The sequence below is a fragment of the Lynx rufus genome, unplaced genomic scaffold (assembly GCF_022079265.1).
Source record: "Lynx rufus isolate CCGP_SWC_20201006 ecotype Redwood Valley unplaced genomic scaffold, mLynRuf1.p SCAF_15, whole genome shotgun sequence".
NCBI classification, from domain to species: Eukaryota; Metazoa; Chordata; class Mammalia; order Carnivora; family Felidae; genus Lynx; species Lynx rufus.
The window spans coordinates 60,147,943-60,171,637 of record NW_025814829.1 but is presented as its reverse complement, the minus strand read 5'-3'; the positions used below and the strand labels follow the sequence as shown (position 1 = coordinate 60,171,637).

Genomic DNA, 23,695 nt, shown 5'->3' with positions numbered 1-23,695 from the left:
CTCATCTTTTAATTTTTTTTTAATTTTTAATGTTTATTCATTTTGAGAGAGAGACAGAGCGCAAGTGGGGGACGGGCAGAGAGAGAGGGAGACACAGAATCCGAAGCAGGCTCCAGGCTCTGAGCTGTCAACACGGAGCCCCACGTGGGGCTCAAACTCACAGACGGCGAGATCATGACCCGACTTGAAGTCAGACACTTAACCGACTGAGCCACCCGGGCGCCCCTCAAGCTAAATTTTTATGTCTTTAAGGACAGGTTTACATCTGATTCATTTATGTGTCACACTACACAGTGTTTGTTGAACGAATGTGTTTTAAAGACAACAATATTTATGAAGCCTCAAGTGTAGACCTAGAATTGGGTCAGACACTCCCGGCAATAAAAGTGCTATCAAAAAGCATGGTCCTCCCAGAACACAACTGTCTTAGGTTCCCAAATAAACTATAAATTCAGTAATTACATCATATATATTTTTTACGGCCACAACAGCACCTAACTCCAAGTGAAGCAGATAACAGAAGTGCCCTGACTTGCACTAAGGTGACAATCGTCTTGGCTGACAACATTTATTGCACAACAACGATATATAATTTGGTGTTCGGATGCTGGCAACTCATTCTAACACAATGGGCTATGCAGTTGTTTTTAACAAAATTCTATTTTAAGTCTAAGTAATTCCCAGCAATCTACCATATACTTTTAAAAATTAAACACAGTAGGGGCACCTGGGTGGCTCAGTCGGTTAAGCACCTGACTTCAGCTCAGGTCATGATCTCACGGCCGTGGGTTCAAGCCTCGCATCGGGCTCTGTGCTGATGGCTCAGAGCCTGGAGCCTGCTTTGGATTCTGTGTCTCCCTCTCTCTCTACCCCTCCCTAGCTTGCACTGTGTCTTTCTCTTCTTCAAAACTAAATAAATATTTTTTAAAAATTAAACATAGTAACTTTCATATACTAAAAATTACAAATAGATATAAAATTTTATTAATCTAAATATTTTTTAGGAGGCATGTATCATTTCCAAAATGTTTTTAATGTTAACTATAAAAATCACCTGACAAAGAAAAACTAACCTCAGGTCCAGAATGTATAGTCAGGAAACTTTCCACAGCCGTCAGTGTACCTAAAAGAGTAGAATAGCAAAAGTAAATCAAGTAAGATCTATGTAACCAAGATGTGTAGTAATAAACTATTCCTATTCCGTTAGGGACCACTTTTACTAAGCCTATAGCCGATACAGTCAGAAAATCAATACTGGTAACAGTTCTAGTATGTTACTGGAAACAGACTTAAGAAGCAACTGAAGCCAAGGAAATTGTCAGAAAGAATCGTTTAGAATGAACTCCAAGTGCTAGTACTAATAAGATCTTTTCTAGTATTCAGACTGAAAACACTAAAAATCTCTTCCAACAAGGCAACAAGTTCACTCACTCTGAAGGCAACATGGCAACAAGTTCACTCACTCTGAACAGCCATTGGGACACAGTTCTCAAAATTACATCTGTGTAATGGATTAATTCTGTTTTCCAATTAGACTGCTTTCAAGAAGGCTTGTACTGATTTACCATGAATAAATACACAGAAAGCCTATCAAAATGGCCTGTGTGATGGCTTATAAAATACTTAAGGCTGTTAAAATGAAATAAAGAAATAAGCATAAATAATAACAGAAAACCAAAGCCAGAAAAAAAGGGAGAAATCAATCATGTAACCATGGAGACTAATATATAGGCATAGTAGTTACATAATTGTTAAATTTCTCAAGAGCAGTAAGACAAAAGAAAAACGTAATGTGCAAATTCTGAAAATCTGATCATACGAAATATATCAAGGGGCGCCTGGGTGGCTTAGTTGGGTAAGTGTCCGACTCTCGATTTGGGCTCAGGTCAAGATCTCGCAGTTCATGAGTTGGAGCCCTGCGTTGGGCTCTGCACAGACAGTGCAGAGCCTGCTTAGGATTCTCTCTCTCTCCCTCCCTCTCTCTCTCTCTCTCTCCCCCCTCTTTCTGCAACTCCTGTGCATGTATGTGCTCTAAGTAAACTTAAAAAAAAAAAAAAAGAAATATATCAATTTCTTAAGAGGACAGTTTTCCTTGTTTTAATTCCAAGAGAGGACCAAATTACGGGGCCCTAGAAAGCTGACAAAGAAAGATAATGAATAACCACGTCACCCAGAGTGATGAGAACTACAGCCATATAAATATCGCTAGGGGACCACTGACAAAGCCCAAAACAGATCATTACAGTGCAAGTCACTGAGAGGATTCTGCGGGTTGCTAAGAGAACGCAGTCGGGATTTATGGCTCTGTGATCTAACCTATCCACAGAAAGAACACGGACCACCGAAAGCAATATGCAACAAAATGCGGCCCACTGCATCAAACAATCAGCTGGGACACTTGTTAAAACACTGACTCAGGTTTCAGTATCTGAGAACAAAGTGTTTTTGTTTTTTTTTTAACATTTATTTTTGAGAGACAGAGAGAGACAGAGCAGGAGTGGGGGAGGAGCAGAGAGAGAGAGGGAGGCCTAGAATCCAAAGCAGACTCCAGGCTCTGAGCTGTCAGCACAGAGTCTGACAAGGGGCTCAAACCCACAAACCCTGAGATCATGAAAACAAAGCTTTTAAACAAGGTGTAATGTTTTCCCTTAAAAGGAAAAAAGACCTGTTCAAAATAACAGAAACTATTAAATATTTAAAAGCAAGTTTAGTAAGAAATATGCAAAACTATCATGAAAATATCTAAACTGTATAGATTTAAAAGAGTATTTTTGAGAAATGGAGACCAGGTTCATGATTGCAAGACTGAATGCTTTAAAGATGTTCAATTTGTGTTCTTCTTTTTATCAGGAACAGTTCTAGTGTTTCATCACCGAGTATGATACTGGCTATTGCCTTCCGACATTTTTATGTTAATAAAATATTCTATTCCTAAATTCCTAAAAATCGGAATCAGCACATGGCAAGAATTTTCAGATGATTTATTGAGATGGTCATACAGCTTTTCATCTTCGATATTCTGATGTAATGATTACATAACTTCCTAACAAACCTTGGTCTTGATATATTATTCTCTTAAAATGCCATTGAATATTTACTAAAATTTTATTTAGCATTTTTTTACTACTAATTTCACTAAGCAAGACTGCTTTGGAGCCTTTTTTTTTGGTGCTATCTTTTTAAGTGCTATCTGTCTGGGGCTTTGGTTTCAGAGTTACGTTAACTTTTTTTTTTTTAATGTTTATTTATTCTTGAAAGAGAGAGAGAGAGACAGAGGATGAGTGGGGGGAGGGGGGGGCGGGCAGAGCGAGAGAGGGACACAGAATCCGAAGCAGGCTCCAGGCTCTGAGCTATCAGCACAGAGCCCGACGCGGGGCTCGAACTCATGAGCTGTGAGATCATGACCTGAACTGAAGTCAGATGCTTAACCGACTGAGCCACCCAGGCACCCAGAGTTACGTTAACTATTTAATATAAACTGAAACACTTTCCACCTGGTTAAGCTCTAGAACAGTTTATAGGACATTGGAGTTACCTATTTCATGTCATTTTCTAAATGGACCCTTTTAAAATAAGCGTGGCATTAGTAACTTCCTGTTTACCATAATATTTATTTTTTCTCATTTTTTTAAATAAAGGGTTTTTAATTCTAAGCTGCTATTATTTACATCAAAGAGCTTTCAAGAGCATAACTGTTAAGGCGTAGAACTTTGTTCATTTCTCAGTGGAAAGTAGAGCTGGCATTTCTAGTCGACTTTGGAAGGTCAGTAACCTGCATTTTTTACTCGTGTATCTATTGCTGTCATCCATTTTTTTTTTCAGGTTTTTATGTTAATCACCCAGCGCTCATCACAAGTGCACCCCTGAATCCCCATCACCTATTTAACCCATTCCCCATCCACCTCCCTGACCATCAGTGTATTCTCTACAGTTAAGAGTCTGCTGGGGCGCCAGGGGGCTCAGTCGGTTAAGCGTCCGACTCCGGCTCAGGTCATGATCTCCCGGTTCATGGGTTCAAGCCCCACGTCAAGCTCTGTGCCAACAGCTCGGAGCCTGGAGCCTGCTTCGGCTTCCGTGTCTCCCTCTTTCTCTGTCCCTCCCCTGCTCTCATTCTGTCTCTCTCTGTTTCTCTCAAAAATAAATAAACGCTAAAAAAAAAAAAAAAAAGAGTTCAATTCTTAATTTGTCTCTTTTTTTTACCTTTGTTTCATAAATTCCACATACGAGTGAAATCACATAGTATTTGTCTTTCTCTGACTTACATCTCTTAGCATTATACTCTCTAGCTCCATCCATGTTGTTGCAAATGGCAAGATTTCATTCTTTTTTTATGGCTGAATAATATTCCAGTGTGTGTGCATGTGTATGCACACACACAGATATGGATATATGTGTGTATACACCACATCTTCTTTACCCATCAATCAGTGGACACGTGGGCTGCTTCCACATCTTGGCTGCTGTAACTAGTGCTGTAATAAACAGAGGGGTGCACGTATCCCTTGGAATTGGTTGGTGTTTTCACACTATTTGGGTAAATTCCTGGTGGTGTAATTGCTGGATTGCAGGGTAGCTCTATTTTTAACTTTTTGAGGAAGCTCCCTACTGTTTCCCACGGTAGCTGCACCAGTTTGCATTCCCATCAACAGTGCACAGGGTTTCTTTTTCTCCACATCCTCGTCAACACCTCTCGTCTTAAAAATATGGAATGCTTCACATATCTGCGTGTGTCATCTTTCCGCAGGGACGTGCTCATCTTCTCCGTATTATTCCAATTTTAGTATTTAAAAAAAAATTTTTTTAACATTTATTTATTATTGAGAGAGAGAGAGAGAGAGACAGAGCATGAGCAGGGGAGGGGCAGAGAGAGAGGGGGAGACACAGAATCCGAAGCAGGCTCCAGGCTCCGAGCTGTCAGCACAGAGCCCGACGCGGGGCTCGAACTCACAAACTGTGAGATCATAACCTGCACCGAAGTCGGTCGCTCAACCAACTGAGCCACCCAGGTGCCCCCAATTTTAGTATTATGTGCTGCCCAAGTCAACATGATTTTTTCCACTCCTAAATTATTGGTTCCTTTTACAAATGGGGTGAAATAGAAGCCAAAAAATTTGTTCAATACTTCTCAGCTTTGTTGATTAAAAATTTTAAAACTTCAATTATAATAGCTATATAAATCATATTCTTAAATGTATTAATTCCAAAACCAAGCAAGTTTGAATTTACAATGACTGTCAGAAATTCTATTTCCAGAAATGTTACAGCTCTAACCGTAACTAAATTGAGACAATGGATAATTCCTCACTTTAGAACATGCATCTCAAAAAATAGCGTCAGTAGTATTTTTTTTTTTTTTTTTAAGTAGGCTTCATGCCTAGTACAAAGCCCAACATGAGGCCTGAACCCACGACCCTGGGATCAAGACCTGAGCTGAGATCAAGAGTCAGACGCTTAACCGACTGAGCCACCCAGGCGCCCTGTCACATTTTATAACAATTACCGCTATATTAGAAACAAAGCATCTGTGTTCACATTACCCACTAATAGTTCTGCTTCTCTTCGACACTACAAACATGAAGCCTTTCTATTGTAAATCCACTTATTGCTTCTTGATGGACAATTACCATTCATCTTGTTTTTGGTATATATCACTCCCAGGTCTGCTGGAATGGAATCAAAGCCACTGCTTCCAATGATATAAGCTCCCTTTTCTGCAGCTTTCTCGTGATACTTCCAATACATTAGTTCCAGAAACTAAAAAATCCAGGACAAAAATGTGAATCAGAGCTACTTAAATCAGAAACATTTACATCAGTATTCGATGAGAGACCTTAAAAGACGAAGCAATTGCATTTTGAAAATGCTAACCGGTATGGCTTTGTAGTGAAATATTAAGTGTCGAAATGTTTTCCATTTATTCAGCAAGTATTGACTGGATATCTACCAGATGCCAACTAGTGCAGGAGATAAGCTGGTCTGACTTAACGACACTATTAATTTTTTCAAAATGCCTTTTAAGTGTCAGAGTAACATCTATTATGAAAAATTAAATTAATATACAAAAAAAATACAAAAAAAAAAAAAAAGCAAGAAAGCCTAACCCAAACCTATTACTCAGACGGACACGATTACGGACATGTATCTGTGCATATATACAGTTAGAGTAAATCAAGTGGAGGGAAGGAGGGATGGAAGAGGAGAATAACGTCTGCTCGAATCCTCTGCCTGGGTTTAACAATTACTTCCAGAACAGTGTCGGATTTACAGAAAATTTGAGTAGCGGAGAGTTCCCACGCACCCCGACCCAGTTTCTCCCATCGTGACAGCTTGGATGCGAACACTTGTTCCAATTAAGGAACCAATGGTGGTAACATTATCATTAGCTACAGTCCATCCTTATCCAGCCTTTTTCTCTGCCAGGATCCCACATGACATTTAGCGGTCACGTCTCCTTAGGCTCCTCCTGGCTATGACGGTCTCTCAGAGTCTCGTTTCCGAGGACCTTGACAGTTTTGAGGGCTTCTGATGAGGTATTTTGTAGACTGCCCCTCTACTGGAATTCTTCTCAAGACTAGACTGGGGTGACGGGTTTGGGGTGGAAGCCCACACGGGTAAAGTGTCACCTCACGACATTCTATCAAGGGGACATTGGTGATGGTGATCAGCAGAGACTACAGGGACATGAGGTACAGTTTAAAGGGAGGCAGCCGACGGGGCGCCTGGGTGGCGCAGTCGGTTAAGCGTCCGACTTCAGCCAGGTCACGATCTCGCGGTCCGGGAGTTCGAGCCCCGCGTCAGGCTCTGGGCTGATGGCTCGGAGCCTGGAGCCTGTTTCCGATTCTGTGTCTCCCTCTCTCTCTGCCCCTCCCCCGTTCATGCTCTGTCTCTCTCTGTCCCAAAAATAAATAAACGTTGAAAAAAAAAAATTTTTTTTTTAAAAAATAAATAAAAAAAAATAAAGGGAGGCAGCCGAGCTCGGTGCTCACTAACACTCCACTTCCCACAATCGGGCGAACCTCAGTTCGAGTCCTCGTCCTTCTACTTACTAGTTGCATGACTTTGAGCGGCGTGACTTAACCTTCCTAAGCTTCGATTTCCTCATCCACAAAAGAGGAAAGATGATACCTACCGCGCAGGAAGGTTGAAAATTCAGATAGTGTAAAATGCTTAATTAGCATAGTGCCAGCGTGGTAAGCGCTCAACAAGCGGCAGTATCTGACATCTTTAGGTGGAGAGGACTTCGCACGTACTCTCCTTCAATGTTTCAAAGGTGTCTGCTGACAAAAAGGGAGTTCGTTACGAAAAAGAGCGATTCCAAAACTCTGCGCGCACGCCACCGCTTCAGTTCATGCCATTCACGGCATGCCGGAGCTATAAAAATCAGCACGGCCTACCTACAAGAGACCTGAAATCAATGAGGTGGTAAGGAAGAAAAAAATTCGAGAAAGCGGAAGAAGAGACCTTCCCATCGGGCTCTCCTGTGAGCCGTCCACAGAACACCATCTGTCACCACGAGGGAGGGGGACATCGAATTCTAAAATAGGTCTGCGAAACTGCACTAAGTATTGTCCACGCTAACAGAAAGTTGTGTTGCTAATTCCATTCTTTCCTTTGCATTTTACGTACCTGAGGTTCTCCACAGATGTCAATACAGCTCGTTCCATTTTCAACACACGCTTTTACTACAGGTTCTCCGTAAAATCGATACTGCGGGGGGGGGAAGGATAAAGAGAGCCAGCAGTTAACTCGTACTCAGCAAGCTTAAATGAATGAAATGCCACTGAGTTTTATAAGTACAGTCTTGGTTACCATGACTGAAATATTGAGGGGCGCCTGGGTGGCTCAGTCGGTTAAGTGTCCAACCCTTGATTTCAGCTCAGGTCATGATCTCACAGTTTGTGAATTCAAGCCCTGCCTTGGGCTCTGTGCCGACAGCTCAGAGCCTAGAGCCTGCTTCGGATTCTGTGTCTCCCTCTCTCTCTCTCTCTCTGCCCCTCCTCTCTGTCTCTCTCTCTCTCTCCTTCAAAAATAAATAAAATATTTAAAAAAAATTTTTTTTAATTTAAATATACATAAAATAGAAATAGAGATTAAAATGAAAGAGGTCGGGGCGCCTGGGTGGCTCAGTCGGTTGAGCGTCCGACTTCAGCCAGGTCACGATCTCGCGGTCCGTGAGTTCGAGCCCCGCGTCGGGCTCTGGGCTGATGGCTCGGAGCCTGGAGCCTGCTTCGGATTCTGTGTCTCCCTCTCTCTCTCTCTCTGCCCCTCCTCTCTGTCTCTCTCTCTCTCTCTCTCCTTCAAAAATAAATAAAATATTAAAAAAAATTTTTTTTTAATTTAAATATATATAAAATAGAAATAGAGATTAAAATGAAAGAGGTCAAGCCCAAGTTGGGGCTTAAACTCACAACCCTGAGATTGTGACATGAGCTGAGATCAAGAGTCAGGGGCTTAACTGACTGAGCCCCCAGGTGCCCCAAAGCTCTTTTTTCATCTTGGGCAATCCTTAAGATTTACACACATCCACTTTGAAACTCATTTGGAGCCTCTTTTGGCCTTTCTCTTGGTTATCTTCTCCCAAAGTTTCTCAAGTTGGCCAGGCGTCCACCTGTGTTAAAGTCACCTAGGTGACTCGTTAAGTATGTTAAGTATGGATGGTGACTCCATCCCACCCCAGAGGCCCCCTAAATCAGAGTTTCTGGGGATGGAGCCCAGTAACACGTATGTCAACAGGCAGGGTAGACTCCAGTGACACTCCTCGTGGGTGATTCTTATGCACGCCAGGGCTGCCGAATCTCCCCGGAAGATTTCTACTCTCCTGATGTCACCTACAACAGGTATCCTGATGACATTCAACGTCTATCTCCAGAACTAACAGACGCTTCCGTATCTTTGGTTTCTGTTGGAAAGTTCAGGACCAGCAAGAGCACAGGACACAGGGCCCGATTCGTGCATAAAACTGACTTTACTTTGGCTTCGTTGCCCCTCCCCTATTTTCTCTCCACCCTGATTTCCTCACTTATTAAAAAAATAATAATTCTACTATATTTTATGTATTTCCTGCCTTAATTCCAGAATGCTCAGGGGTATGGGGGGGGGGTTGCCAGGGCGGCTTAGTCAGTTGAGCATCGGACTCTTATTCTTGGCTCATATCTTGATCTCATGGATCGTGGGTTCAAGCCCCGCATTAGGCTCTGCACTGGCAGCATGGAGCCTGCCTGGAATTCTCTCTCCCTCTCTCTCTGCCCCTCCCCTGCTCATGCTGTGTCTCTCTCAAAATAAATAAATAAAACATTTAAAAAAAAAAAAAGAATACTGAGCAGACAACCCAAATTCAAATCCATGATCTTTCTTACAAACCTGTTTCCCTCCTCTACTTCGTAACAGAGGTGACTAGGGCGTATTGATTAGAAGCGTAGGTGGTGGCTCAGACCGCCTGGGCCCCACTCGCCATTCCTGTCCTGACCTGTTGCAGGTAGGGACCTTGAGGAGACAGAACCGTGCAAATGGCTGACCAGCAGCCCGTCTAGGGCACAGGCTTTAAGGTCGGGCCTGACTGAGTCCAGGCTGTGCACCCACCAGCTGTGCGAACTTGGGCGGGTACTTCACCTTCTAAGCTTCGATTTCTTCATCAAAAAAGATGAATAATCACAGCACCTATGTCTCAGGGCTATAGTCAGGACGAAATAAGACGACACAAGTAGCTTAGCACAGAGCACGCAGTAAAACCCACCCTTGGGTGTCATGATTAACCGCATCCTCAAGTGAGAAACCCAGAAGCTGTCTCTGACTCCATCAACCCTGGAAGGTACCACGTTTCATCAAATCAGTCCCCTCCCCTCCACGCCTCCGAATGTGAGGTCACGCCTTTGCCCCCTCTCATGCAGTTTACTACAGTGACTGGTTTCACTGCAGCCAAACCCACCCCATCGCCAAAGAAACACCAAATCGTTATTCTAGAAAAAACTGAGGTCACGTGTGCTCCTTCTCACACACACACACGCACACGCGTCACTAGCTCTGCAGTGCCTGTTATCTCCAGACTTCTTAGCATGTCACAAAAAGTGCTCAAGCCTCAGGTCACACCACCAGCCCGTAGTCCCCAGGTCGCAGAAGTTCGAGACACCTCGTAGTTTCCTAAACCCGCCATTGCTTCACCCTCCCCTGCTCGCGGCTGCCAGGCTGGCTCCAGTCCCAGCCTTCCGGGTTAGGTAATGGCAGCTCCTTCCAGAAACAGCACGCCCACCCCCCTTCAGCGCAGCGCCCCCGGCCTCACACTGCACTCTGGCACAAGTGATGTGAAGGCCTCTGCACTGACACCCCTGGATTCGTGTGTTCTGGGGGTGTTCTCTACCGTCTACCCTTGGGCTTGTAGGAGATAACGGACAAACGGTAAGGATCCTTGATCTCAGAGGAGGCATTTCTCCCCAGAGAAGCCAGCGCGCTTCCGGATCGAGACCACAATCCCGCCCTGAGCGCCCCACCTTCCGACCCAGTGGTCCCCAAGTAGTCATGCTGACCTCAAGGCGCCCACAGAACGATCCCTCAGCTGTGGAGAGAGCAATCTGTGTATTTATGCTAACGTTTATGGGAAGCACAGAGAAAAGAATGAGGTCTTATTAGTGGTTAATACATGAACTGACTTTGGCCTGCTTCCCGGGTCCCACGCAGTGGTCACACGTCGAACACAAGACACAAAAGGTATCCTGAGGGTAGCTTGTGGAGGAAGAGCTCCACCAGCAAAGGGGGCCATGGTGACACCCTCCTTTGTCCCTTTTCACTGTATTTCGGCCCCACGCCCGTTTACACATGCCTAAGTAGTTTTACAGGTATCGCTTGGTTTTTAACTAAATAAACCTTCACGAAGTGGACAAAACGGTTAAATAACATCTGCAAAGAAACAAGTCGTGAAACTTGTTGAAACTGAAGTGATAACATTTGAAAGAAACGGGCAAAGTGAAAATAACAAACAAGTAGAGCCTAGGAGGGAGAGCAGGTGTTTGGGGGGCAAAAACCTAGAGACGGACAAGCCCACGAACCATCCAAGTGGAAATGGAAACCTCAAGAAGGTAGCGGGATCTACCAGTCTGGAGCTTAAGGGGGCAGGCCTCACTGGAAAGAACGTAAGCATCATCAGCATACGCGTGGCATTTAAAGCCACGGCTTTCCTTTTTTTTTTTTTTTTAATGTTTATTTATCTTTGAGAGAGAGAGAGAGAGAGAGAGAGAGAGAAGGAGAGAGACAGAATGCAAGGAGAGGGGCAGAGAAAGGGGGAGACACAGAATCGGAAGCAGGCTCCAGGCTCCGAGCTGTCAGCACAGAGCCCGGTGCGCGGCTCGAAACCACGAACCGTGAGATCATGACCTGAGCCCAACTGTGACCCCTAACCGACTGAGCCACCCAGGCACCCCTAAAAGCCCTGGCGTTCAAAATTTTTTGGCCACGACCCACGCTAAGAAATTCACTTCACATAGCAGCCCCCACACAATGTATCTAACTGAAACAAAAGTTTCATGAACCCTTACTTATCCACATCATGTGTCATTCACCCTGTGTTCTATTCCAGGCTACCTGATTTTTCTCTTCTTACTGCTGAGCCTCAACTCACTCACCTGATTAGCACTACACGGTTATAAAACACGGGCCCAATTAGGAAAGTAAAACACCAAAGATCTCTCTTTAAAAAAAAAACAAAAACAAAAACTGGGGGCACCCGGTGGCTCAGTCGAGCATGTGGCTCTTGATTTCGGCTCAGGTCATAATCCCAGGGTCATGGGACAGACCTCGATGTCGGTGGAGCCTGTTTGTGATTCTGTCTCTCTCTTTCCCCGCCACCCCTCCCCGGCCCTTGCCCAGGCGAGCTCTCTCTTGCTCTCTCAAAACAAATAAACTTAAAAAAACAAAAAAACCAAAAACTGACCCAGTTAGAGTTTCTGTTGGGACGATGACGAGTTTTGGAGATGAGGTGGTGATGATCACACAGCACTGCCAATGCACTTCGTGCCATCGAATTGCAAACTTAAAAATGGCTAGAGGCGCCTGGGTGGCTCAGCCAGTTAAGTGTCCGACTTTGGCTCAGGTCACGATCTCGAGGTTCCTGGGTTCGAGCCCAGTGTCAGGCTCTGACAGCTCCTGGAGGCTGCTTCAGATCCTGGTCTCCCTCCTTTTCTGCCCCTCCCCTGCTCACGCTCTGTCTCTCTCTTAAAAATAAATAAACATTAAAAAACAATTTTTTGGGGGGGGCGCCTGAGTGGCTCAGTCAGTTAAGCGTGCAACTTCGGCTCAGGTCATGATCTCCCAGTTTGTGGGTTTGAGCCCCACGTCGGGCTCTGTGCTGACAGCTCGGAGCCTGGAGCCTGCTTCGGATTCTGTGTCTCCCTCTCTCTCTGCCCCTCCCCCACTCACAATCTGTCTGTTTCTGCCTCTCAAAAATCAACATTAAAAAATGGTTATTTTTTGTTATGTATATTTTATTACAATAATAATTTTTTTCAAAGCTGGCTCAGAGAGTGTAAACAGAGAAGAGTTTGTAAGGCTCGAGCTGTGAGGCCTCAGGTACTTAGAGGAAGAGGAAAAGATCCCACAGAGGGGAAGGGGACAAAGCTGGTCGGCAGGTGGAAAATGAGGAAAGGGCCAGACCCCAGAAGCCAAACCCAGAGAGCATGGAGGACGTGACAGATGGGGACAAATACCCGGATCAAGACGCGAGCGGAGGGGCGGTGAGGGGCGAGGCAGAGAGGCCTCACTGAAGCATGAGGCCTACAGAGAAGCCTGGCGAGGGTGGTTCAGAAGGGAGGAGGAGCTGAGGAAGTGGATGGAGCACGGAGAGAGAACTCTTTGAAGGAGTTTTGCTAACAAGGGGACCCAGAAAAATGGAGTAGTCGGACGCATATGTGAATTAAGGGTGGTTCTTTTTAAGATCAGAGATATCGTCACATATTTATGTGTTGACAGAGTGCAGTCAAGAGGGAAAATGTGACAATAAGAACACGTAGAGGGGCACCTGGGTGGCTCAGTCGGTTAAGCGTCTGACTCTCGGGTTCGGCTCCGGTCACGATCTTGCAGTTTCATGGGTTCAAGCCCCACATCGGGCTCTGCACTGACAGTGCGGAGCCTGCTTGGGATTCTCTCTCCCTCTCTCTCTGCCCCTCCCCTGCTCATGCTGTCTCTCTCTCAAAATAAATAAATAAACTTAAAAAAAAAACACACACAGAAACATGTGGGACGGTAAACATAAGGTCCTCAAATCCTGCACCTGTGAGGAACCAGGGGGGTCTTCCTCGTGACAGCAGGTAAGGCAGAGTCAGGGAAACACAGTAGGCAGAGGAAGAAATTCGCTTTGGACAGTTCTACTGTCATAGTGAAAAAAAGAAAAGGAAATTAAATCATCAGATCAGAGTGAGGAAAGAACCCGTAAAACTGCTGCTTCGGAGAACAGGAGAGAGGACAGTCCGGGGAAAGGGGGCAGGATTTCTAAGGCGCTGAGGCCCCCACATGAGGTGTGTAACCACGAATTTAAAGTAGGACCGTCAGCAAGGGTGTCTCCAGACATTCGGGGTTACTGGATTACTGGATAACACGGGTTCGTGGGCTCACGGGTTGAGCAAGCGGGGCTGGAATTACCAGGTTTGGATTTTTCCAGAATTCTGGGGAGGGAAGGGCAAGGAAGCTGGCTAAGGGCGTGTCTGAGAGAGTGATGGGAGCAGCAGAGCACAGAATCCAAGCCACTCAGAAGTGAGATTAATCTAAATAAACAACTCACCTACAGTTTTACCTGATAATCAAAAACACCTTCCTGCTTTCACTGAAAACATGATCATCAACCTTCGAGATGCTTAGTTTTCAAATGTTTTGCCACCTGGGATGGCTTCTTCAGATCAGTAAACGTCACCAACTTTTGCCTGCTGCACAGGCCAAGGGTGCCTCCTTCACGTCCAGAACAATACCAAAAAGCTGTGGATCTCTCGAAGTACACTCTGACCCTACCCACTTCCCACCATATCCTGTGCTCAGCTTGCCGCGATCATCCCCCTGTCGGTCCCCATCACCTCTTCTTCCTCTCAGAAGCCAAAGAAGTTCAAAACTGGAAAGCAGATAGTGCTATTGCTTTCAACCATTCAAACCCCGACCTTGCCCGTCACCCTCTGACCTAATTCATGGGCTCCTCTCCAACCTAACTTCCACCTCGGTCCTGCCCGGGCCCCGCCGCACTGCCCTCTCTCACATGCCTCAGTATTGCCAAACACACGCTCGCCTCAGGACCTTTGTATGTGCTTTTCCCGGAACACCCTTCTCAAACGCTCCCATAGCTTACCCCCTTCACTTCATTCAGGTCTCTACACAAATGTCAGGTCCTCACAGAGACCTTCCCTGACCACCCTTCTAACTAGCAGTTTAACTCCTTACCCTGCCTTATTTTTCTTCAAAGGACTTATCATTACCTACTATTAGAACCCTCCTTTTCTGTCACCCCCGCCAGGCCATAAGCTCCATGAGGGATTTTCAGTTTTGTTCACCATTCTGTCCCAGGTACCTTCACTAGTGCAGTTTACATGTAATAAACATTCAATAAATATTTATTGAGTAAATGAACGAATCCTCTTTTAGTCTATTTTTGTACATGTTTTTAACATACATATTGGTATGTATCATTTACAAGTAAAGTAAAAACATGTATCGGGGGTACACGCTCAAACATTTTTTTTCACTTACGAAGCGCACAGTAAGGGGAGCACCTGGGTGGCTCAGTTGGTTAAGACTGATTTCAGTTCAGGGCATGATCTCACAGTTCACAGGACCAAGCCTGGAGTCAGGGTCTGCACTGACAGTGCACAGCCTGCTTGGATTCTCTCTCTCCCTGCCCCTCTCCCACCTGAGTGCGGCACTCTCTCTCAAAATAAATAAATACACTTAAAAAAAAAAAGCATACAGTAAGAAAAAAAAATGGCAATTATAGCCGTAACCAGTAACCAAACTAGCACACATTCCTGGAGTATGGTGTCCCAGAGGGCCTGGTCTCTCTCTTAGGACACTTTGGTCACACCCATTTGCTCTCACTGGAAGTGAAAACTCCCCCAGATGGGGTTAAGGCCCTGAACCAATTCTTCTGCACCCTGTCCTTATGTTCCTCTAGAATATAAAATACCAGATTCTGTTAGAAATGAATAGACTGTTTGTTCTGATACAAACAAGGGCTGATTACTTACGGGTCCTACACAGTTGAGGACAATTGCCGCCTGCTTAGCCATTTCATCAAGTGAGGCGGGATTAGTGACATCACAAATTATTATTCCAACTTCGGAGGACAGTGTCGGTCTTCCTAAAGTAAGACATAAATCGTTTTCAACAAATCTGATACAGTGTTAGATCTTCCAGATCTTCTCTTTATACTAATCAGTGATGGTAATTTCAGGAAAAGCACAGAAAAAAGATAAGAACTTTTTAAACCAGGCGATATAAAAAAGAAAAAGCTATGAGGAAAATGGAGTTAATACTAAGAACTGCTACAAAAATACAATACTAACCTTAAAAAAAGAAAACTAACTTAAGCACTGTGTAAATGATAACCCTGTGTAAGATGACAATTTTACGATTGTTTAGGTACTGAGTAGATCGCTGTCCTGATTTCCTCTCTGCCAGGAATTCCATGATGAAGTTTCTCATCAACTACTAACCAATTACATATGACAAAATATGGGGGTAAAAAGGGGTTGTTAAGATCATCATCATGAGAACAAAAAAAGGACTCTGGGGTAGAAGGCACAGTCTAGGTAAGAACGCTCATGATAGGGGGCACCTGGGCCGCTCAGTCGGTTAAGAGTCCAAATTCGTTGGACTCAGGTCATGATCCTGTGGTTTGTGGGTTCGAGCCCCGCACCGGGCTCTGTGCTGACAGCTCAGAGCCTGGAGTCTGTTTCGGATTCTGTGTCTCCCTGTCTGACCCTCCCCCACGCACGCACCTGCACTCTCTCTCCCAAAAATAAATAAATATTTAAAAATTTAAAAAAAAAAAAAGGACACTCATGATGGGCTTATAAGTAAATAACTGGAATTAACAAAATGAAGTAATGCAGGTTCTGGTGGTGCAAGGTGCATCCCTCACAATAATTCAATCTAGGCATCACAAACGATAATCAGGCTGTGCCTGCACAGTCTTGTTGAGCAGGAAAAAGAAATGGAAGAATATATTTTAATAGTGAAATTATTTCTTTTGGAAAACTAAAACAGACAACACCAACAAGCTCTTTGGTCAAGACTGTAGATTGGCAGTGGCTGGCGGGAGAAAGAGTTGTAGGAGAACTGAGCCTACGTGAGATCTTCTGCACTTAATCACAAACAAAACAGAGTCTACACCTCCCACCACACGCAGGCTCAGGGTGGAATTAGAAGGAAGCGTGGGATGAAGGTTAAACACAAGAACACAGCACACCCTGAACTCTAACAGGCGCTGTGGGTCTGTATGAGGGGACACCAGGCGGCAAGAATCCTCAGTTAGATGCGTCCCCTGATCCTGAGGGCAGGGTCCCTGTGTGTGTTGTCACATCTGTACCCCCAGCCCTCGGAACAGGATCTGGCACAGAAAAGACCACGCAGTAAAAATATGTTGAATGAATGCTAAAAGAATAAGTAAACGCCCAAACCAGAAATACGAACGCGGGAGGGTGGAGTGAGCGTAAGAAAGAGGATTCTTAACAGGCAAAAAATAAATTAAGAAACGAAAGCCACAACATCGTTATCAAAAAAACGGTTAGGCTTTCCCCGCACACTTCCAGAAAGGCAGGGCGAGGGGGGAGGGCAGAACACCCGAAGGAAGCAAAGCCCTACTTTGCCATCCGACCAAATCCGAGGAGACCTTCAGCCCCACCGGGTGCCCCTGCTCAGCGGGGCGCAGACAGGAGGAGCTGGCGTCCCCGTCTACGCGGCCAGTGGGACTCGCCAAACTGGAAGAGGAGGAATTCCACGGAGGAGAAACGTATTTATTTCCGTATTTCGTTCAGGGAGTGGTACAAAGCCGTGCTATCATCCTCCAGCCTCGCCTCCTCCTCCGGCCGTGCGGCCGGGCCCGGGGAGCCCCAGGGGCGCCCCCCTGCAGGACAAACGCTCGCGGCGGACGACCCCAACCCTGCGGCCCCGGAAGCCGCCCCCCCCCCCGCGCCCCTTTACCCAGCTTCAGGGCAGCCCTCTCCAGCACTCGCTGCAGCTTCTCCCGGGAGCGGCCCGCCACGGCCCAGGGCAGGCTGGAGCTCTGCCCCGAGGCCACCTGCTCCCGGGCCACCTCCTCGGCCACGAACTGGCCGGTGAAGCCTGAGGCGCCAAACACCACCAGGTGATACGGCCTCTGACTGGTCTCCATGACGAGCCCACAGCGAGCCGGGGGCCGGGGCGGGCGAAGTCCACCGCGTCTGCGCCTCGGGCAGCGATCCCGGTACCGGGCGCAGCAACAACCGCCTCTGGGGTGGACGCCGCCGCCGCAGCCACCCGGTGCCCCGAGCGCGGCGCCGCGCTCAGAGCCACGCCCACAGTCACGCCCACAGTCACGCCCCCGCCACCCCCTCTCGGGCCCATTGCGCAGCCGCCGCGCCCACGGTCATGGCCACGCCCCTTCCACTTCGCGGCGGATTCCAACGCCCTGCAGCCGCGCCGCCTCCGCGCTGCCGCGGGTCCCGAGTAGCTCTGATCACCCAAGGCGTCGTCTCCCCTCCTGGGGGCTGAGGGCGGCTGCGACCTCCATTATTCTTGTTGCACCAGGGCGTTGCGCAAGGGAAGAGACGGAAGAAATTTCCGATGACTGAACAGACTGCTCGCTCCAAGAACTATTTTCCAAGCACGCTGGCCAAGGGATGTTCGCGAAGCCAGGGCGGGTGGAGAGTGAACGGGTTCTGGGCCCCCAGGGAGGCCCCAAGCTCTCCCGGGCCCCCGTTCGCAGTGCCCTGTGCCGCATGCCCCTGACTCCACCGCCCTGGTGCCCATCCCCCCCCCCCCGGGCCCCCCCCCCATCACGGTCGTGACACCGTTACTGCCCTGAGGCTCCCTGGGGAAATAACTCCAGGCGCTAATCTGCCTTTGAGCTGGGAGGTTAGGGAGAGCCTGAAGATGCAAAAGAAGGTTCTTGAGCTGTGTTATTCGTATATGTCTAGAAACGTTTTAATATAAATAAACGAGGGAGAAGAGACAACTCTCCCAGTACATAATTCCAAATAACTGTGTAGTTACTCCCCCCTCCAGTAGAGGAGCCTAGTGACTTGTGTTAATCTTAAAAATAATCCCGCCAGCTATTTCACCAGCAAAAAAATGGGTTTATTCAGGGATAGCAGAGAATTGCAATACTGGACAAACGAGCTATGGCAAAACCGTATGCAAGTCCCCAGAACAAAGGAGGAGAACCCCTATTTATAGAAGAGAAGGGGAGATTGGAAAGGATTTTATAAACAAAAAGTCCATTGGAATAAGGCGGGAGCTCAGAGTGTAGTAGCTTCCCGTTGGCTGAGCTGAGACAGTCTGTCATCGGCTGCGCTTTGCAGCAAGGGGAGGGGTGGAGGAAGAACCTTTTCTTCCTCCTCCTAGAATGGCGTCCACCTGCAAGGTCCTTCTGTCCCTGTTGGGTCTTGGCAGTGGACAAGAGAGGAGGGAAGCGAGAGCTCCCCCTGCTGGCCTCCGCACTCCATTCTAAATAAATCTTAATTTTCACACTCCCTTCCAAAGAATAGACTATGGAAAGAGGGGGAGGGGATAGCTCTACAATGGGAAAACCTGGTCAACATTACCTCAGCCAAATGATCCAGGTTACCATCATCAATGATAAGTCATGTTCACGGCAGAGTTTTGATATGATGTGATAAGAATGATACTTTATCTCTGTGAGCTGTCTCCCCCAAACCCATAACCTCAGTCCAAGCATGATGAATATTCTACAAACATTCTCCAAGAGCATCCAAAGGCCATCAAAAACAAGGACCATCTGAGAAAACACCACAGACTAAAGGAGCCTAGATATGACAAAATGTAATGTGGTATCCTCGATGGGACCCTGAGACAGAAAAAGGACATCAGAGGAAAGCTAGTGAAATCCCAATAAAGTCGGGCATTTCATCAATAACAATGTACCAACAATGTACCAATATTTCTCAGTTGTGACAAATGTACCGAAGTAGTATAAGACGTTAACAATGGGGAAAACCAGGGTAAAGAGGGTAAAGGGGAATACTCTGTACTATGTTTTCACCTTTTCTGTGAATCTAAAACTATTCAAAAATAAAAACATAGCTTAAAAACCATTTGTATACCTTTGTATTGGACACATGGAAATACATCGTTTCATTTAATGCTGTTTAAGCATTTCCAGTGAACCTGCTATGTGTGAACCTTCAACTAGACACAGTGATTAATAAGACAAGGCCCTCCCTAATTGGAAGAGAAACAGGTTATTTTCATTCAAACGATTTTTTTAATGTCTATTACTTTTGAGAGAGCGAGAGTGAAGGAGGGGCAGAGAGAGGGAGACAGAGGATCCGAAGCAGACTCCAAACTGACAGCAGAAAGCCAGATGTGGGGCTCAAACTCACAAACCACGAGATTGTGACTACACCAGTCTGATGCCCAACCGACTGAGCCACCAAGGCGCCCAGGGAGATCACTAGTTTAATTGCAGAACATGTGGTAAATGAGGAAAGAAACTCTCTGGGGCACAAGAAATAAGACTCTTGTCCTTGGTTATAGCTGTTGGTGATGCCCAACACTATGGCAGGGACCCTGAAGAGGGCATCTTCAAGAGGAACTTGGCCTTGACTCACATTAATAGGGCTTAGATGTAGAAAGATCGAGAGATGGGTATTCATGTGTTCATCCAATAAACATTTATTGGGTGTGTCATATTTACCAGGTGCAGAAACCAGGGCCAGATTTTCAAGTAAAGTGGTATCTTAATAAAACACCAAGAAGTCACTTGATTAGATTTAACGTGCGGTCTTGATTTGTTTTAACGCTCATTAAAATAAGAATAGAATAATGCTTTTTAAAATTATGAAATATGTCAGTCATAAAAAAAAAAGTAAAGCCAATAGCAAATATGCACTCACCACACAACATAAGAAAATTCCAGGTAGTGAAGCTTTGGGCACCCATCCCTGAGCGCATTTCTTTTCCTATGCTCAATGTAGCCACTAGCTTAAACCGGGCGTTTGTCATTCTAGTTCGTATGTTTCTATTTCTGTCGTATATGTATGCATTTCTAAACATTATGGTATTGTTTTATGTATTTTGAGTTTTTATAAATGCTAATCCTTCTGCAACTTTCTCATTTTTTTTTTAAGTTTCATTTATTTTGAGAGAGAGAAAGCAGGAGGGGCAGAGAGAGGTGGAGAGAGAGAAATCCCAAGCAGGCTCCGTACTGTCAGTGTCAAGTCCGATGCGGGGTTCGAACTCACGAACCGAGAGATCATGACCTGAGCCAAAATCAAGAGACTGACACGTAACCAACTGAGGTACCAAGGCGCCCCTGCAGCTTTCTTACTTAATCATGATGTACTCAGCTTATTTTCAAATGGTTCAGAACAAAAAATAACGGGTGGTATGCGTGTGTGGTGGGAGAGTAATACAATGTTACAATGCTTTTGCATTATTTTATACAATTTTGTGCATTGCTTTTGTACAATACAAAGAGTGCTATATTAGAATTCCTGTACAGGTCTCCTTGAGCATACGTGCAAGAGTAGAGCTTAATATATACTTAGGAAGGAAAATGGTTAGTCCTAGAGTAGACGCATATGAGATGTTGTCAGTGTGCTTTCCAAAGCAAAATACTGATTTACACTCTCAGCAGGATATGAGGATTCAGTTGCTTCACATCCTTGCCAGCACTTGGTATTATCAGCCTCCTAATTTTTGACCGTCTGATGGGTGTACAATGGTAAGTGGTCAAGTATTTATTGAGCACTTACTATATGCTTGGCTCTAGGAATAAAATACCAGGGATACTGAAATAAACCAAAGCCGCTGCCCACATTAAAATTTACATTCTAATGCAGTAGAAAAATCAACACCAACAAAATAACCTATGTGCGAGTTTGCAAGAACATTTATGCAAGAATGTTCATCGAAACATTCTTTGTAATAAAAGACTAGAAACAACTAAAATGTCTTTCATCAGAGGACTTGTTCGATAAAGTACGGTATCCTATCCATTCAATATTGACCATGCAAGTTAAGATGAAGGAGGCATATGTATCGTGGCATGGCAATTGTCCAAGATACATTGTAAGTGAAAAGAACAAGTTTACTCACAATATGAGAGCATAAGTCCTTTATTTAAGATGCAAAGGATATGTGTATATTTTATAAAACATCGAGAAGAACACATGACAAATCTTAGCAAAACAATAGCTGTAAGATGCTTGAGAACATATGTTTTCTTTTTTAATGTTTATTTCTTTTCGAGAGAGAGAGAGAGAGAGAGAGAGAGCGAGCATGAATGGGGGAGGGGCAGAGAGGGAGACACAGAAGCCGAAGCAGGCTCCAGGCTTCGAGGTGTCAGCACAGAGCCTGACATGGGGCTCGAACTCACGAACCATGAGATCATGACCTGAGCTGAAGTTGGATGCTTCACCAACTGAGCCACCCAGGCGCCCCTTCCGAACATATGTTACACATAGTAATTGCTCAATAAATGTGAGCTATTAGTAGCAATAATAGTGATTGTTACTGGGAAGTGGATTTGTATGAATTATGTAAGTAGAAAGAGACTTGTACTTTAAATTTTTTACTTTTCTGTTGCGTTAAAACTTTTGGGCTTTTAAAACAGGCACGTGTTACTTTTATCATCATAATTTTTACGAAGGAGCAGAGGCTGGTTTCGCGCCCGGGGGCAGAGGGGAAGCTGTGGGAATGACCCTCACCACCTGCAGTCCTTCCACTGAGTCCTACCGGCAACGGGCCACATTTTTTGGCCCGTGTTAACACACAACAATATGCATAAATCTCACAAATGCTAATCCGAGCAAAGAAAATCGGGCCAAGAAAGAGTAAATCTGGGCGAGTCCCTTTACTTAAAAACAGGCAACACTGGTCTTTGGTGACAGGCGCCTTGGAAGAATTTGGTTTTGCACCGAGCAGTCCCAGGAGGTCAGGCTCTCTTCAAGGAATCCTCTGTCCGAAAGATCGCCCAGGGATTTGCCCTCCGCAGGGAGCAGCACAGAGGCTCATTTCCGCTCTAAGGGCGGCACCGAGAAGCAAAGACCCCTGTTTCTACAAGAGAGGACAAGGTTGGCTTGCGGGCAAGGCTGCTGGCCACCGGCTTCATGAAGTCAGAGACCCAGCCCTCTGTGACTTGGGGCCTGAAGAAAGAGGAGAACGCCTAGAGTATCAGCTGTGAACGTCCGCCAGGGGACACAGCTTCTCTCCTTGAGCCGACTCCGGCCAGGCTCCTGCGAGCCCTCTCCTCCACGAGGCCCTCCGTCTTGGCCTATAAAGACTTGAACGAACTCCATCATAACTTTGAAGAGCTCAAGGCCGCATTCCTAGGATAACACTGGACTCCCTTAAAGTGCCTGCCTGAGAAAATTCAAGGCTGACTAAGGAATTTACTGTTCATTCCAACCAACCCTGCCTCCCAGCTCTGCAGGAGGGGAGTAAACTCTAACTAGCAAACCCAGATGAGTTTCACATAGACCAACCCCTTCTTCCCACTTTTTGTCATTTTTCACTTCCCTGACTCCACGGGGGCCCTGCTCACCCCCTCCCTCTTCCCTTATTTTCTCTTTAAAATATCCACACCACTGAGTTCAGTTCACACTGGACTCTTTCCCTAGTGAGATAAGGTGTTAATGATTAAAATCTGTCCATTTTAACTAGTGTCTGGCTTTGTTTTTCTTTTTTTTTTTCTTTTTTCTTTTTTTTCTTTTTTTAAATAACCTCTACACCCATCATGGGGCTTGAACTCAAGACCCAGAGATCAAGAGTTTCATGCTCGACTGACCGAGCCAGGTTTGTGTATCGTTGCCATAGCAAATCAGAGAGAATAACAGAACACAGAGGTGGTGCTTGGGCTCCAGGAATCTGGGCCCCGTAGGCAGAAAGCAGACGTGGGCATGACCCACTGTTAGGAGCTGGTATGAAGCTATCGCTAAATGCGAAGAGAAGAAAATGGGAAGTCACCTCACAAGGAAATAATTGCCAGAATTATTTGCTGATCTCTAGCGGATAAGGCCATGCCTCTAAATGTAAACAGAAGGCAGGAAGGTAGCCGATATAAATCAGAAATTCCCTCGTGTGCTGCCACATTTCAGAACCCAGGCCCATTCTTTCTACCAACCTCTGTCCATCATGCTAAAATGACTCTGCAAAGAAATTAGTCTGGGCTGATGTTTTAGGAAAGCAGCAGACACTAAGTCCTTCTTTGGGGCAATTAGGTAGCTATTTCTACCCTTTTCCTGCCCTTTTACATATCATTTTCTCCTTTTTTCTAACTAAAAATCTGTTAAAGTTCTCTATTCAAATCCTTAGAAATTTATGCTTTATTTTTTTAATGTTTTTATTTTATTTTTTTATTTGAGAGAGGGAAGGAGAGCGTGTGCATTTGTGTGTGCATTGAACAGGGGGAGGGAAGGGGGAGAGGGAGAGAGAGAGAGAGAGAGAGAGAGAGAGAGAGAGAATCTTAAGCAGGCCACATGCCCAGTGCAGAGCCCGATGTGGGGTTCGATCC

General features: G+C 45.5%; 1 protein-coding gene and 1 non-coding gene across 4 annotated transcripts in view; both read right to left on the bottom strand.

Annotated features, from left to right (window-relative positions):
- Positions 1–17,456, bottom strand: part of SCCPDH (saccharopine dehydrogenase (putative)) — a 38,742-nt gene extending 21,286 nt beyond the window's left edge. For 2 of the 3 annotated variants that reach the window (XM_047077349.1, XM_047077350.1), the window contains exons 1-5: positions 17,164–17,456; positions 15,207–15,319; positions 7,627–7,707; positions 5,625–5,754; positions 1,074–1,123 (exon numbers count right to left, since the gene is read on the bottom strand). In XM_047077349.1, the coding sequence (XP_046933305.1) occupies positions 1,074–1,123; positions 5,625–5,754; positions 7,627–7,707; positions 15,207–15,319; positions 17,164–17,353 (564 nt within the window). In that variant the 5' untranslated portion in view covers positions 17,354–17,456. The remainder of the gene's footprint in view (positions 1–1,073; positions 1,124–5,624; positions 5,755–7,626; positions 7,708–15,206; positions 15,320–17,163) is intronic. The other variant, XM_047077351.1, reaches the window with a different exon arrangement.
- LOC124510549 (U6 spliceosomal RNA) lies at positions 4,698–4,801 on the bottom strand. The gene has a single exon (XR_006961747.1). It is a non-coding gene; the product is annotated as a U6 spliceosomal RNA (small nuclear RNA).
- Positions 17,457–23,695: the final 6,239 nt, after the last annotated feature.